This window comes from Oncorhynchus keta, chromosome 19 (assembly GCF_023373465.1).
Source record: "Oncorhynchus keta strain PuntledgeMale-10-30-2019 chromosome 19, Oket_V2, whole genome shotgun sequence".
Taxonomy (NCBI): Eukaryota; Metazoa; Chordata; class Actinopteri; order Salmoniformes; family Salmonidae; genus Oncorhynchus; species Oncorhynchus keta.
The window spans coordinates 22,525,893-22,541,108 of NC_068439.1; the positions used below are offsets into that span (position 1 = coordinate 22,525,893).

A 15,216-nucleotide genomic window follows, 5' to 3' on the forward strand; every position below is an offset into this window, starting at 1 on the left:
GGTGTTCTTAATGTTTTGTACACTCAGTGTATATACTGTATGCTAGTTCCTGAATTGTAAACCATTATTGGGGTACAATATACCTATTCCTTTTCTTTATGTGGACTGTGCTGTATTCTAGCTCTGTGACCTGCGTGTAAAAACACAACACCCCTATTCCCTAAGCATCTGTGTTCTAAGCAGGGGCATATTAACTCTTTTCCCCCTGTGTCACTAGACAGTGTTTTGAGCTGTGTTGTAGCTGAACTGTAAACAGTATTCAATCTCTGTGACTATTAAAAACAACTAAATCCCTATTCCCTCCTGTGTTTTATCTAAACAGTGACATGTTGCTCTGCTCTCCAGGTATGAACTGCGTATTCGCTACCTTCCAAAAGGATTCCTGCACCACTTCAGTGAAGATAAACCCACACTCAACTACTTCTACCAGCAGGTGACACACACACACACACACACACACACATAGACGTGAATGCCTGCATGCACACACACACCAACACATCATCCATGGGAGTTGAGTAACAGAGACAGCCTGGTTTGTTACAGGCCATTGACCAGGGGAGACTCATTTTCCAAACATACTTAGCTAGGCCTATTTATTCAATAACACTGTAACCGGAGGTGGGGGCATATGGCACTTCTGACAGGTGTGTGTGTGTGTGTGTGTGTGTGTGTGTGTGTGTGTGTGTGTGTGTGTGTGTGTGTGTGTGTGTGTGTGTGTGTGTGTGTGTGTGTGTGTGTGTGTGTGTGTGTGTGTGTGTGTGTGTGTGTGTGTGTGTGTGCGTGCAAGCATGCGTACCTGCACATACATATGTGTGTGGGTCTGAGGGACCCAAGGTGTTACTGTGTGTGAGTGTATGGGGGAAATATGTGGAGGTATTAGGGCGTAACACACGGTGTGTTGCCGTCCGCAAGGATGGAGATGTAGAGAGGTGAACTGGGTCAGTGGGTCTCAGGAGGGCTCTGTCTGGTGGTCTTGGAAGAGATGCTCCCTCTCTCCGATCCTGACGGGGGAGAAAGAGGCCGTCTTGACAGCAGGGGAACACATTTGGGCTCATCTGTGTCACTTTTACGCTCTTATTTTCGCTGAAATCCAGCTGAGGGGAGAATTGATGGAAGGTTCAAATGTCCCTGTTTGAAGGGGTAATCATGGAGTGTGAAGTGTGCTTGTGTTCCGAATTGTGTCTGGTATAGAACAACACTTTCATGAACCAGGTTTTGTTTTTAATGCCTATGATCTAAAATGGCAGACTCAATGTCTCTATGGGTGTTAGAATACAAAGAACCGCCACTCAACATGACAAAACAGGATATTCAGAGATGACATAATAGCCCATAAAACAGGTCTAGCTCCCTTAGTTGTCACTCAGAAGCACACACTCATTTGTCTCATGAAATGTCTCTCTCTGTGTCCGTCTGCCAGTGTTGCTGTGTTGCTGTGTTGTGTTGATGTCACTGCAGGTGTACCCACCCAGGGTTTATCAACTACCCAGGCTTTATCAACCAAGCTCTCTCTGTCTCTCTCTCGCTCTCTCTCTCTCTCTCTCTCTCTCTCTCTGTCTCTCTCTCTCTCTCTCTCTCTCTCTCTCTCTCTCTCTCTCTCTGTCTCTCTGTCGCTCTCTCTCTCTCTCTCTCTGTCTCTCTGTCTCTCTCTCTCTCTGTGTCTCTCTCTCTCTGTTTCTGTCTTTCTCTCTGTCTCTCTGTCTCTCTGTCTCTCTGTCTCTTGTCTCTCTCTCTGTCTCTCTCTCTCTCTCTCTCTCTCTCTGTCTCTCTGTCTCTGTCTCTCTTTCTCTCTGTCTCTGTGTCTTTCTCTCTCTCTCTCTCTCTCTCTCTCTCTCTCTCCCTCTCTCTCTCTCTCTCTCTCTCTCTCTCTCTCTCTCTCTCTCTCTCTCTCTCTGTCTCTCTCTCTCTCTCTCTCTCTGTCTCTCTGTCTCTCTCTCTCTGTCTCTGTCTCTGTCTCTCTGTCTTTGTCTTTCTCTCTTTCTCTGTCTTTGTCTTTCTCTCTCTTTCTCTCTCTCTCTCTCCCTCTCTCTCTCTCTGTGTGTCTTTCTCTCTCTCTCTCTCTCTCTCTCTCTCTCTCTCTCTCTCTCTCTCTCTCTCTCTCTCTCTCTCTCTCTCTGTCTCTGTGTCTTTCTCTTTCTCTCTCTTGTGTCTTTCTCTTTCTCTCTCTCTGTCTCTCTGTCTCTCTCTCTCTCTCTCTCTCTCTCTCTCTCTCTCTCTCTCTCTCTCTCTCTCTCTCTCTCTCTCTCTGTCTCTCTCTCTCTCTCTCTCTCTCTCTCTGTCTCTCTCTCTCTCTGTCTCTCTCTCTGTGTCTCTGTCTCTCTCTGTCTTTCTCTCTCTGTGTGTCTCTGTCTCTCTGTGTCTTCCTCTTTCTCTCTGTCTCTCTCTCTCTCTCTCTTGCGCGGGAGGGTGGGGGTCAATGTTTGTAAAAGGGCTGTATATCAGTAAGGTCCCCTGTGTTCTACCCCTCAGTCTGAAAGTCTGTTGATCTGTGTAAGGCCTCCATGCTCCCATGCTAAAACATGTATTTTGGTTTGTCTTACAGGTGAAAAATGACTACATGGTAGAGATAGCCGACCAGGTCGAGCAAGACATTGCACTTAAGTTGGGATGCCTTGAAATCAGGTCAGTTCAGGTATCCAAAAGTGGTCAAATGTTCTATTCTCTTTCATGAATGGTAGCTAGCTGCCTTGTTGTATTTCACACTAACCAAGACATGTTTCCTTTCCAGGAGATTCTTCCGGGAGATGCGGGGAAATGCCCTGGACAAGAAATCAAACTATGAACTATTAGAGTAAGTCCCCTTTGGCTTGATTCTCGTATGGTAATAGCTTGGGTTTCTACTGCTCACTGTAAGAATCAACTATTCAGTCAATATTGTACGTCTTTGTTGAGCTTTTACCAAGAAACTCAATGTATAAGAGGAATTCCTGTTAAGGTGATAAAATACATTTATTTATGATAGCATAACCTCAATACACAGAATCATCTTGAAATGGACTATGATCACATAGGTTAACATAGTGTGTTAATGGGTTATTTGTGAACCATCTTCATAAAGATCACATGGGTTAACCGGTGGCGTGACTGTACATGGTGAGAACCCCCTGCAGAGTCTCAGGTCTGCCGTCGAACACGCCCTCAGAGGTGCGCTATTTGATAAAGGTCAGGAGTTCACGTTAACGATGTGTCCAATTAGTAATTTTCTCATATGCTCAGGCCTCCACAATCTCTAAAGAGGCCCTCTAATTACTAATGATCACTCTCTCTTGTCTCTCCGTATTGATTGAAATGCAGAGTTTGCTTTTCATATATATTTCGCCTGATGGATGAAGAGGGGAGAGGAAGAGGGAGTCCTCACACTGTAACTAAATTACCAGTGATCCCTTTGGTATTTCTCTCCTGTTTACCATCAACATACCTTCTCTAACCCAGAGGGTTGAGTCCTGTACTTTGGTATTTCTCTCCTGTTTACCATCAACATACCTTCTCTAACCCAGAGGGTTGAGTCCTGTACTTTGGTATTTCTCTCCTGTTTACCATCAACATACCTTCTCTAACCCAGAGGGTTGAGTCCTGTACTTTGGTATTTCTCTCCTGTTTACCATCAACATACCTTCTCTAACCCAGAGGGTTGAGTCCTGTACTTTGGTATTTCTTTGGTATTTCTCCTGTTTACATTTACATTTCATTTAAGTCATTTAGTTTACCATCATTCACCTTATGACATCCAGTAGAATAGTCACTTACAATAGTGCATCTAAATCTTAGAGAAGAAATACTTATCCTATCCTAGGTATTCCTTAAAGAGGTGGGGTTTCAGGTGTCTCCGGAAGGTGGTGATTGACTCCGCTGTCCTGGCGTCGTGTTTGTTCCACCATTGGGGGCCAGAGCAGCGAACAGTTTTGACTGGGCTGAGCGGGAACTGTACTTCCTCAGTGGTAGGGAGGCCCAGCAGGCCAGAGGTGGATGAACGCAGTGCCCTTGTTTGGGTGTAGGGCCTGATCAGAGCCTGGAGGTATGAGGTGCTGTTCCCTTCACAGCTCCTGGTCTTACAGATGCATTCAACTGGAAGCCAGTGGAGAGAGCGGAGGAGCTTGAGAGAACTTGGGAAGGTTGAACACCAGACGGGCTGCGGCGTTCTGGATGAGTTGTAGGGGTTTAATGGCACAGGCAGCCCAGCCAACAGCGGTTGCAGTAGTCCAGACGGGAGATGACAAGTGCCTGGATTAGGACTTTGTGTGAGGCAGGGTTTCTCGGATGTTGTAGAGCATGAACCTACAGGAACGGGCCACCGCCTTGATGTTACCAGGGTGTCAGGATCACGCCAAGGTTCTTAGCGCTCTGGGAGGAGGACACAATGGAACCCATGGAACAGGCAGTCCTTCCCCGGGAGGAAGAGCAGCTCCTCTTGTTCAGCTTGAGGTGGTGATCCGTCATCCACACTGATATTCTGCCAGACATGCAGAGATGCGATACCACCTGGTCATCAGAAGGGGGAAAGGAGAAGATTAATTGTGTGTCGTCTGCATAGCAATGATAGGAGAGACCATGTGAGTCAGAGCCAAGTGACTTGGTGTATAGCGAGAATAGGAGAGGGCCTAGAACAGAGCCCTGGGGGACACCAGTGGTGAGAGCTCAGATTCTCGCCACGCCACCTGGTAGGAGCGACCTTAGGTAGGACGCATCAACATACCCAGACCCATTCTCACCCTCATCTCCAGCACCAGCATCACTTTACTCCACCTCACACCTGCCCAGACCCATTAGCACACACCCCCGTCTCCAGCATCAGCATCACTACTCCACCTCACACCTGCCCAGACCCATTTCTCTCCAGCATCAGCATCACTTTCCACCTCACACCTGCCCACCTTCTCTAACCCAGAGGGTTGAGTCCTGTACTTTGGTATTTCTCTCCTGCTTACCATCAACATACCTTCTCTAACCCAGAGGGTTGAGTCCTGTACTTTGGTATTTCTCTCCTGTTTACCATCAACATACCTTTTCTAACCCAGAGGGTTGGGTCCTGTACTTTGGTGTTTCAGCCCAGTATTTCCCCTATATTCATGCCTGCCGCTGCTAAATCGTTGCCGCCACGGCCATTTAAACATTTTAAAAATATATATATTTATACCGAGATGCGCTTTTAAGATTGAGAATTTTTGTCTTTTTGGGTTTTTCAATTAGGTAAATGCAGAAGGGCAGCCCCATGCTTCAGCCTACAGGTTATAATGCTTTTGAAGAGAAAATACTATTTCAGATGGTGATAATACAATTTTCATTCAATTTGGAGTAGAATGTGCTTACATTTTTGGGGGGATAAACACTACCAGCACATTGGTATTCTGAGCCCATTGGTATTCCAAGCGTCATTCCGTTCTTGTTAGCCAGTCCACAACATGATCCCTGCTGGCTGGTCTAATTCCCCCTGCTGTCCGGGAACGTCCGTGTTCTGCCTCCTTTCCCAGGGGAGAATCTCACACCTTTCTTCTGCAGGGAAAATGTATGGCTTCATCCAAAATGGCACCCTGTTCCTTACGTAGTGCACTATATAGCCCTATTGGGCCCTGGTCAAACCCTGTGCACTATATTGGGTGCCACTTGGGACGCAGACAATGTCCTCCTCTGCTGGCTCCAAGGATATGCTGAGTTAAGGGGTTGAGTAATTCGACCGGGTCTGCAGCAGGCTGTAAGGCAGGGCACTGCAGGCTGAGAAACGTGCCTAACCGGAGGTTGATCAGCGAGAAACGTGCCCAAGCCGTGGTGTAGGGTAAAGTTTCCCCTCCACGCTGGTCTTGGATAACTTCAGAATTTTCCCCACTAATGGTTAAGGTTAGGATTGGGGGAGAGGAAGCTGATGCTAGATCTGTACCTAGGGAAAACTTTACCATGCAGCCCAAGGTGTATTGGATCCTCCATATTGGATGTGGATACATAATGATGCAATGGTCTGTTTATGCATACGGTTAAAACTGTTACTGTTGGGTATCAGGATTTTTTTTGGATGATATTGCAGTATATATATATATATATATATATTCTTTTAAACATTTTTTTTTACAATTTTGAATATTATTTTTGTGCTAGTTGGCTGTACCTGCACCAATACTGCAGTATTTTTCCTTCATAGCTTGTTCTCCATCTTCTTTTTTAATAGTGAGCCAATTTGTTTTCAACACTTTTATTTCCATGACTGATCTGGACATACAGTATATGGTGAGCAATATGTTTGAAACATTGAATTGATACTGCAATAAAATCACCGTATCGAATGGCAATAGATATAGAATCGTGAGTATCGCAATACATATCATATTGGCACCTACTCTAAATATAGTGATATTGTATCATGAGGTCCCTGCCAATTCCCAGCACTAGTGCAAACTGCTACTGAGTAACTGTGGAAGAAATATTATCTTTGCTGCTCTCCCTCCATGTTGATGACCGTACGTTCTCTCATAGTAGGCCACTAAATCACAAGATGTTTCTGTATGCTTCAGATGTAATGCCACTAATATCATCCTTATGGGTAGGTTTTTGGAACAAGGTTATTGTGATATGCAACCAGGTTTTATTAAGCATGATATGAAACAAGGGAGAGACCACACAAATGTGTTAATTTGACTGTTCTGTAGCCTACTGCTAGGGCTCTGGCTAGTGCTAACTGGACCTTGCCCAACCAATGATGTCCAGCATTAGCTGCTGCTGTGCTGAGCTCAGACCCATAGAGAAAGCAGGGGCTTGTTTGAGGCACAAAAGTAAAGTGTCCTAATGAATAGCCAGCACTCTCATTCTCTCTGCCTCTGCCTCTGCCTCCCTCTCTCGCTCTCTCGCTCTCTCTCTTTCTCTGCCTCTCTTTCTCTCTCTCTCCATTTCACATTCTCCCCTCTGCTCTGTGGATAATGGTGCTGGGGCTCAGTGCACTGGCTAGAGTTAGTTCCAGGTCAGTCTGTCCACTTGCCCAAAGTGAGGGAGGGTGGGCGTTAGGGGCAATCCAATCTAAAAGCACTTCAGATCTGGGTGACTGGCGGCTAGTGAGGTGACAGACATGGAGGGGGCGTATAGCTTGGATAACTTTTTTGGGGTACAATTGTATTTGATCTTTTATAGACAATACAAAACATACACATACAAATGACAACATTGTACAAACTTCAACTACATCATACCTGCCCAGACCCATTAGCACACACCCCCATCTCCAGCACCAGCATCACTTTCCTCCACCTCACAACTGCCCAGACCCATTAGCACACACCCCCGTCTCCAGCATCAGCATCACTTTACTCCACCTCACACCTGCCCAGACCCATTAGCACACACCCCCGTCTCCAGCATCAGCATCACTTTCCTCCACCTCACACCTGCCCAGACCCATTAGCACACACCCCTGTCTCCAGCATCAGCATCACTTTCCTCCACCTCACACCTGCCCAGACCCATTAGCACACACCCCCGTCTCCAGCATCAGCATCACTTTCCTCCACCTCACACCTGCCCAGACCCATTAGCACACACCCCCGTCTCCAGCATCAGCATCACTTTCCTCCACCTCACACCTGCCCAGACCCATTAGCACACACCCCCGTCTCCAGCATCAGCATCACTTTCCTCCACCTCACACCTGCCCAGACCCATTAGCACACACCCCCGTCTCCAGCATCAGCATCACTTTCCTCCACATGGACTGAAATGGCACCATTTTGTTTCTCTCCGTATCCTACACACTTTCAATATTTAAATAATAAATCATTCAATTTTTTTCCCATTGTGTTAATGATTGCTGATTGATTTCCATGTTGTTAGTATAAGCAGCTTGGATTACTGTCGGGCCAGGGAGACAGACAGGAGAGAGGATTTTCTGAGCCTGGGGGAAGTCATCATGTTGTGTTTCAATACTGCTAATACTACCGAGTGTGTTTCCTCTTGATTTAAAATAGCTTATTTAAGGCATTATAGGTCCATAGAATCTGTTTGTGCCATCGTGCCAACTCCCTGTCACTCATTGTCATGGCATACAGATCCTTAAATGCTAGATCCTACTGACATGCACAGATGGACAGTAGCATTGCTCTGCTACCAGAAAAGCTTCATCACACTATTGCCAAGGCAGCATCAATTTTATGGCAGGTCTTGTGGCCCCGGCCTTATAAATGACGTGGATTGATTCTGGTTAATGGCCAGCCGGATGTAAGTGGCTTTCGGAGCGCCTCTGGTTTTAACAAGCTATCTTTTAATAGAGACCAAATGATGAAATGATTGTGTGGAATGGATGAGGTTATAGGCTTTAAACAATATGCCGTCTTTTCTCCTCTACGATGTGAGGGCTCTCTTTCCCTCTTTCTCTGAAGTCTTCTTTTCTGGTACTGTCTCTCTCTCTCAATTACATTTTTCAATTTCAATTTAAGGGTTTTGGTGGCATGGGAAACATATGTCAACATTGCCAAAGCAAGTGAAATAGATAATAAACTAAATTGAAATAAACAATAAATATTAACAGCAAACATTACAGTTCCAAAAGAATAAAGACATTTCATGTCATTTCATTCAATGTCATATTATGTGCAAATAGTTAAAGTACAAAAGGGAAAATAAATAAACATAAATATGGGTTGTATTTATTTATTTACAATGGTGTTTGTTCTTCACTGGTTGCCCATATCTTGTTAGGAGAAATCTGAGAGAAATATGTCTCTCTAATTGGTCATACATTTGGCAGTAGGTTACGAAGTGCAGCTCATTTTCCACCTCATTTTGTGGGCAGTGTGCACATAGCCTGTCTTCTCTTGAAAGCCAGGTCTGCCTATGGCTGCCTTTCTCAATAGCAAGGCTATGCTCTGTGTTGCTGTTGATGCAACCTTGGGAAAATCCTCTCTCTCGCTCTCTGTTTTTCTCTCTCTGTCTCTCTCTCACTCTCTCTTTTTCTGTCTCTGTCTCTGTCTCTCTATTTTTCTCTCTCTGTCTCTCTCTCGCTCTCTCTTTTTCTGTCTCTGTCTCTCTCTTTTTCCTTCTGTCTCTCTCTCACTCTCTCTTTTTCTGTCTCTGTCTCTCTCTTTTTCCTTCTCTGTCTCTCTCTCTCTCTCTTTTTCTGTCTCTGTCTCTGTCTCTCTCTTTTTCTCTCTCTGTCTCTCTCTCTCGCTCTCTCTTTTTCTGTCTCTGTCTCTCTCTTTTTCCTTCTCTGTCTCTCTCTCTCTCTTTGGTCCACACATTTTGTTTCCTCCTCACTGTACACTGACCAATCAGTTATGTTGTGTGGTGAACGTCAGAGAAGTCCTACTAATGGCCCTGAGTAAATGGATGTGTTTCTCTCTCTTTCCCCTGGTAGATTGGTATCAGAGAGGTGAAATTCCATCAGGGGACTGTTTTGAGGAGTTGAGGCTAGACATTTTGCCTTCTCATTTTGGCAATGGTAAAAACTGTTTTTAGATATATATATTTGACTGTATTTCACTTTATTCAGACAGAGATTGTAGGAAATGAGAGAGTAAACATAGTGAGGGATGAAGATGCAGAATAGCGGTGGGGCCAGGATTCGTACCCATGCTGGGGTGGTGTTTATGTGTTGTCTGCTAGACCAGCCTCAGGCACTAGTCTCACTAAACTGACGTTGTCCTTTGTCCTCTCCTCTTTTTATTTCTTCTTTACAGAAAAGATGTGGGCTTAAGAAGATTCTTCCCCAAGAGTTTACTGGATTCAGTCAAGGTGAGATGATGCTTCACAAAAAATCTGTTCATTCTTTCAGGGCCATCGATGAGAATATATCCTCAAGGACCAGTCAGTCTCCAATGCATTCTCAGAGAGAGCATCGACCACCGCTTAATATGAATGTAGCACGCACTTTGACGATTCCGTATTTCCTTTCTGCCCTCTGAAGTGTCTTCTAGCTGTGTGTGTGGATCTCTTGGTTCTGGGGCCTTTGTTCCAGCCTGGGACAGGCAGAGTTGGCCTAGTTCTAGGCTAGCATTCCTCGTACATACAGGCCTGTGGGGGAAAGAGCCCCAACTGAATCAAACCCACTCATTTGTCGACTTCTCGCATCACAACAGTGCCAGACACTGTTCTATATACAGTACTATTTAAGACAGCTTTTTTTTTGGTTTTGGCCACTCTCACACACACACACACACACACACACACACACACACACACACACACACACACACACACACACACATACACACACACATACACATACACATACACATACACATACACACACAGAGACAGTCTACCAGGAAAACCCACTGTTAAATATGCTAAACTCTGCCAGCCGTGCAAGGAGTTTAGCATATTTAACAGAGCCTTGATGGTGGGTTTTCCTGGTAGTCTGTGTCTCTGCGTGTGTGTGTGTGTGTGTCTCAGCCGCCAGCCATGTGTGTGATGTGATGGATTTATGGCACGTGTGTGGGTGTACAGAGCTGCAGGGGTGCCACGATGGGGCGGCGTGAACGTGGGACCCAGTGCCCCGGGGAAGGGTGCATTAGAGTCGGTGAAAGAGGGGTGGACAGATGCTCTGCCTGGAGGTGTGGGTGGCGCCTAACCCCACAGCCCCACATGTCACTGCTAAACCCACTTCACCCCCCCCCCCCTAATGGGGGGAGGCTACTTCTGGGGATGTGCCTCAGAGTTACCCTCCCATCCCCCATTCCAGTCACAGCTCCCCTTGGAAAACATGAAATCACATCTTTGTAGCCAGGCGCCTGTTTGAAAACACACCCTCCATCCATCCATCCATCCTTCCCTCCATCCATCCAACCCCCCCCACACACCCCCCACCCCCCCCGTGTGTGAAAACATAATCCTTCTGGAAATGACTCTCCCCTACGTCACAATGACATGGTGAACAGATTAAGCTTTCAGCGATGACCTGAAGCCACGCACGCATGCGCACACACCCACTCTGACACACATACATACTCCCGACTCCCCCACACACACACACTGTTTTGATGAACAGAAGTATGTTAACACAATTATTCTCGCTCCTATCCACTCCACTGGACAGTGAACATTACCTGGCAGATGGCTGAGGTCGGAATATAACTCACTGAAAGTCTCATCAAATTAGGCAATAAAATAAATTATTGATTACACAGAGGTTCACATTTACATAATTACCATCGCCAGGTTTACAGCAGAAGGTTTCCATTTAGAGAGATGATGACTGGCCCTGCTGGAAAAAGTGGAGGGAAACGTGAGTTTCATTTGGTTTGGAACCAGAGTCAACAATTGTGTATCCCAAATAGCACCCTGTTATCTCTAAAGTGCACTACTTTTTACTATGGACACTGGTCAAAAGTAGTGCACTATATAGGGCACAGGTGTCAAACTCCATGGAATGAGTTTGACTTCTATGATATAGGGAAGAGGGTGCCATTTGGGATGAATACAGTGTCAGAGGACATCTTTAGAATGATGTACTTGTGTGGACATTTCCAACCTGTTTTAACTCCATCTGATGGGTTGACTTTAGGACTCTATATGCTCATAAATCCACTTTTTAATAGTGAATATTCTGATCTTTGTCAGGTCAAAACATGACATCTGTTACAACTACAGTACTTACTATAAGTTGTCTTTATGCTGTCAATGTCTTTCAAAGTACTACTTTGTATACACCGGGGGACACGTGCCATCAGTTTGCCTGTGCCAACATTAAAGCACATCATCAAGGGTAGTCAAATGGCATAGAATATATACAGATTCAGAAAGATTCATCTATACACATCAGTACACTACTGTACTGTAGCAACTGTAGGCCAGCTCATTGGCCCTACTCAGCTGGGAGGGCCCTCCCTCCCTGCCAGGGTTCTAAGGGGAGATGGAGAGATACTCTGAGCTCAGCTGCCTCTCAGGAAGGGTGGAGGGGACAAGCTCTGTGATTACTCTACATGCTACTATTATGTTCTACAGTAACTAAGACCTCCAGATAGGATCAGGGGATCCATTCCTAGAATTCTGGTGTTTTCCAACCCCCACCCCCTGACCGTTAAGTGGAGTCTAAAATGCTGCATTTATAAGTCGTTGATTTTAAAAGCCAGTATGCAGACTAATAGGATAGACAGCTGTTAGCATAAGTCCTTGATGAATTAGCCTAACTCTGCAGGGAGTTGATTTACATTACATAATTGCAGTGGCATTTTTAATTATAAGGTGTGTGTGTGTGTGTGTGTGTGTGTGTGTGTGTGTGTGTGTGTGTGTGTGTGTGTGTGTGTGTGTGTGTGTGTGTGTGTGTGTGTGTGTGTGTGTGTGTGTGTGTGTGTGTGTGTGTGTGTGTGTGTGTGTGTTCCAGTCAGTGTGTAGTAATAGTGTCAACATCAGCTGTCATTAAAGCACGATGTCTCATGCATTTTTAATGGAGTTTCAACTCACTGGCCGTGTAATGGACGACAGAGTCACTATTGACCCGGTCACATTGATCAGGCCACCAGCTCCAATAATCTCTAAACTGATTGAACTATGAACTGGTCTGTCTCTCTCACTGGTGTGTACTAAATGGCACCCTTTTCCCTTCACCCATTGAGCTCTGGTCAAAGTAAGGGGCACTATAAAGGGAATAGGATGCAATTTGGGACACACACCCCCAGTCCCCTGCTATGACCCTAATTGGCATGACACTCAATATATATTCTCCAATCAATACGGTTATCAATATCATTCACTTCTTTCTCACAGAGGTCAAGTGTATTAAAGTGATGGACAGCTTTTTTTAAAGGGGCGTTCTGGGATTCTGAAGGGGTAAGACAGTTCAACTAAATTCAGTACTTTAAGAATCAATGGCTATATATCATTACTTTAAAACCCCTTCAAGTGGATGTACTAATCTCAGATTGCCCATTTAGAGCAGTCGGAGAAATGAACTAGAGCATTGCTTTCCTTTAGCGGTAGTCTGTGCTTTAAGCAAGCTCCTCTTGTTCAATGACAAGCCAAACATCATGTAGTCTATGGAATCAGAACAATAGAAAGGGAAAGGGGGAGACCTAGTCAGTTGTCCAATTGAATGTATTCAACTGAAATGTGTCTTCCGCATTTAACCCAACCCCTCTGAATCAGAGAGGTGCGGGGGGCTGCCTTAATCGACATCCACGTCTTCGGTGCCCAGGGAACAGGGGGTTAACTGCCTTGTTCAGGGGCAGAACAACAGAAGAGCTGCCTACTGTCCTTCACCCGGGATAACTTTTCTTGTCTTTCATGTGTTTCACACTTGCTCTGTTTGATACTATTAACGTGACTTGGTGTATCAGTGCCCTGTTCTCTATGCCCTGGCAAGCTTAACCAGGGCCATGGTTGTGTCCCAAATGGCACCCTATTCCCAACATAGTGCACTACTTCTGACCACGTCCCAAAAGTAATACACAATATAAGGAATAGGGTGCCATGAGGGACACGTGGGTCTGCCTGTCTAGTAACTACTCTCTCCCTCTCTGCCAGGCCAAAACCCTGCGGAAGCTGATTCAGCAGACGTTCAAACAGTTTGCCAACATGAATGATGACCAGAGCATCCTCAAGTTCCTGGAGATTCTGGCGCCCGTTTACAGATATGATAAGGAGTGTTTTAAATGTGCTCTCGGGGTAGGCTGAATTTCACTTGATTACATGTTTTCTTCTGGGTTTCAAATAAAACATATAGCGTCAAGATGGACATTTTAAGAATCCCAGAGAATGACTCGTACTGAACACAACTGAACTCGTACTGAACACGACTTAACTTGTACTGAACACGACTGAATGTGTTGTAATTGTTTTCTCAGAAACTCTATGGTAGTTAGGTGTGGAGTAATGCCTGGGATATTATGGTTGTATTTGGGTGGGTCTAGACTGCATCTCTGTAGCTTAAATAAAAAATGACCAGGTTCATAGTGTCCCCTACTGGCCATAAGGAAAACAACAGTTGTTGTTTTTTGTTTCCCAGCAATGACAAAAGATGGTAACAATTAATCTAGCATTCCCTCAGATCTACTTCAAACAGTTCAAATGATGTAGCAGATGTGTTTTCATGGTTATGAGTTGGCACTTTGAATCCGACAGATTGAACTCTCAACTTAAATGTCATTGTGTGTGTTTCGCTCTTTTCCTCTTGTTGATTTGTGACTGAACTGAAGACATTTCTCAAATCTTCTTTTTGTTTTTCTCTCCGTCTTCCTTTCCTCCTAACAGTTGAGCTGGGTCATCCAAGTAGAGCTAGCCATTGGACCCGAGGAGGGCATTAGCTACCTTACAGACAAGGGTTCGACTGTGAGTCGGAAATGTTAATTTCAATATGTATTGTTTTGTGTATCCTTGTCCTGCATCTCCACACAAACAAGCACAGCCATTACAGTTGCACAACTTATATAGTTTTGACTGAAACCAAAGACGTCAAACTAAAGATATTTAGGACATATGGTGTGGTTTTCCTCGAAGAACAGCTGTCCGTCACTTAGCTGGAACCAAACACTACTTGTAACCTAGGAGTTGGTCTCTCTTCTATCTCCTCCCTATACAATACATTTCTGCCCTGAAATATTGGCATGAATGAACTGGGATTTTCAAAGAGTATTCCTGATCATTTTCATGTTGTCCTCAGGGGCTGAGGTAATGAAACACATGTGTCTGTCTGTCCGTGTGTGTGTGAAAATCTTCCCAAAATGGCCCAAGGATTTTTGTTGTTTTTACCCATCAAACTGAGGGTATCAGATGTGTTCCATGTTATATCACCATGAGCCATGGCGTTGAGAGGTTAGTTCTGGAAGCCATGAGACCCCTCTCATTCAAAGGATACGCCAAAAACATCCCTCTCAACAACAAAAAATGTGCCACTTGAAATGGAATGTTTTCACTGAACGAATAGCGAGATAACACAAAATACATCTTCCTGAGAAATACTGTGACCATTTTAAAGTTAAAATGGAATCATAATTACTTTAAGAGTCATCTGAAACATTGTACATTAACACATATTTTGCTCCCTTGCGTGCACTTTAATGAATTGATTGATTGATTGATTCCTCTTCTCCAGCCAACACACCTGGCCAACTTCACCCAGGTGCAGACCATTGGATACTCCGTCATGGAGGACAAGGAGAGAAAGGGCATGCTGCAGCTCAACGTGGCCGGTGCTGCTGAGGTACCAATCAACCATTTCATAATAACCCTTACATTACCATGAGGTTGACTTGAACATGATTCATTCAACATGAGTAAGTGCACACATTGATATAACCTTTGTGAATA

The 15,216-nt window shown here is 44.9% G+C and overlaps 1 protein-coding gene across 14 annotated transcripts in view; it reads left to right on the top strand.

Annotated features, from left to right (window-relative positions):
* LOC118397982 (focal adhesion kinase 1) overlaps positions 1 to 15,216 on the top strand; it is a 187,769-nt gene that overhangs the window by 126,194 nt on the left and 46,359 nt on the right. For all 14 annotated transcript variants that reach the window (XM_052470051.1, XM_035792877.2, XM_052470044.1 and 11 more), the window contains 7 exons: positions 346 to 433; positions 2,546 to 2,625; positions 2,732 to 2,794; positions 9,651 to 9,705; positions 13,435 to 13,575; positions 14,161 to 14,238; positions 15,002 to 15,109. In XM_052470051.1, the coding sequence (XP_052326011.1) occupies positions 346 to 433; positions 2,546 to 2,625; positions 2,732 to 2,794; positions 9,651 to 9,705; positions 13,435 to 13,575; positions 14,161 to 14,238; positions 15,002 to 15,109 (613 nt within the window). The remainder of the gene's footprint in view (positions 1 to 345; positions 434 to 2,545; positions 2,626 to 2,731; positions 2,795 to 9,650; positions 9,706 to 13,434; positions 13,576 to 14,160; positions 14,239 to 15,001; positions 15,110 to 15,216) is intronic.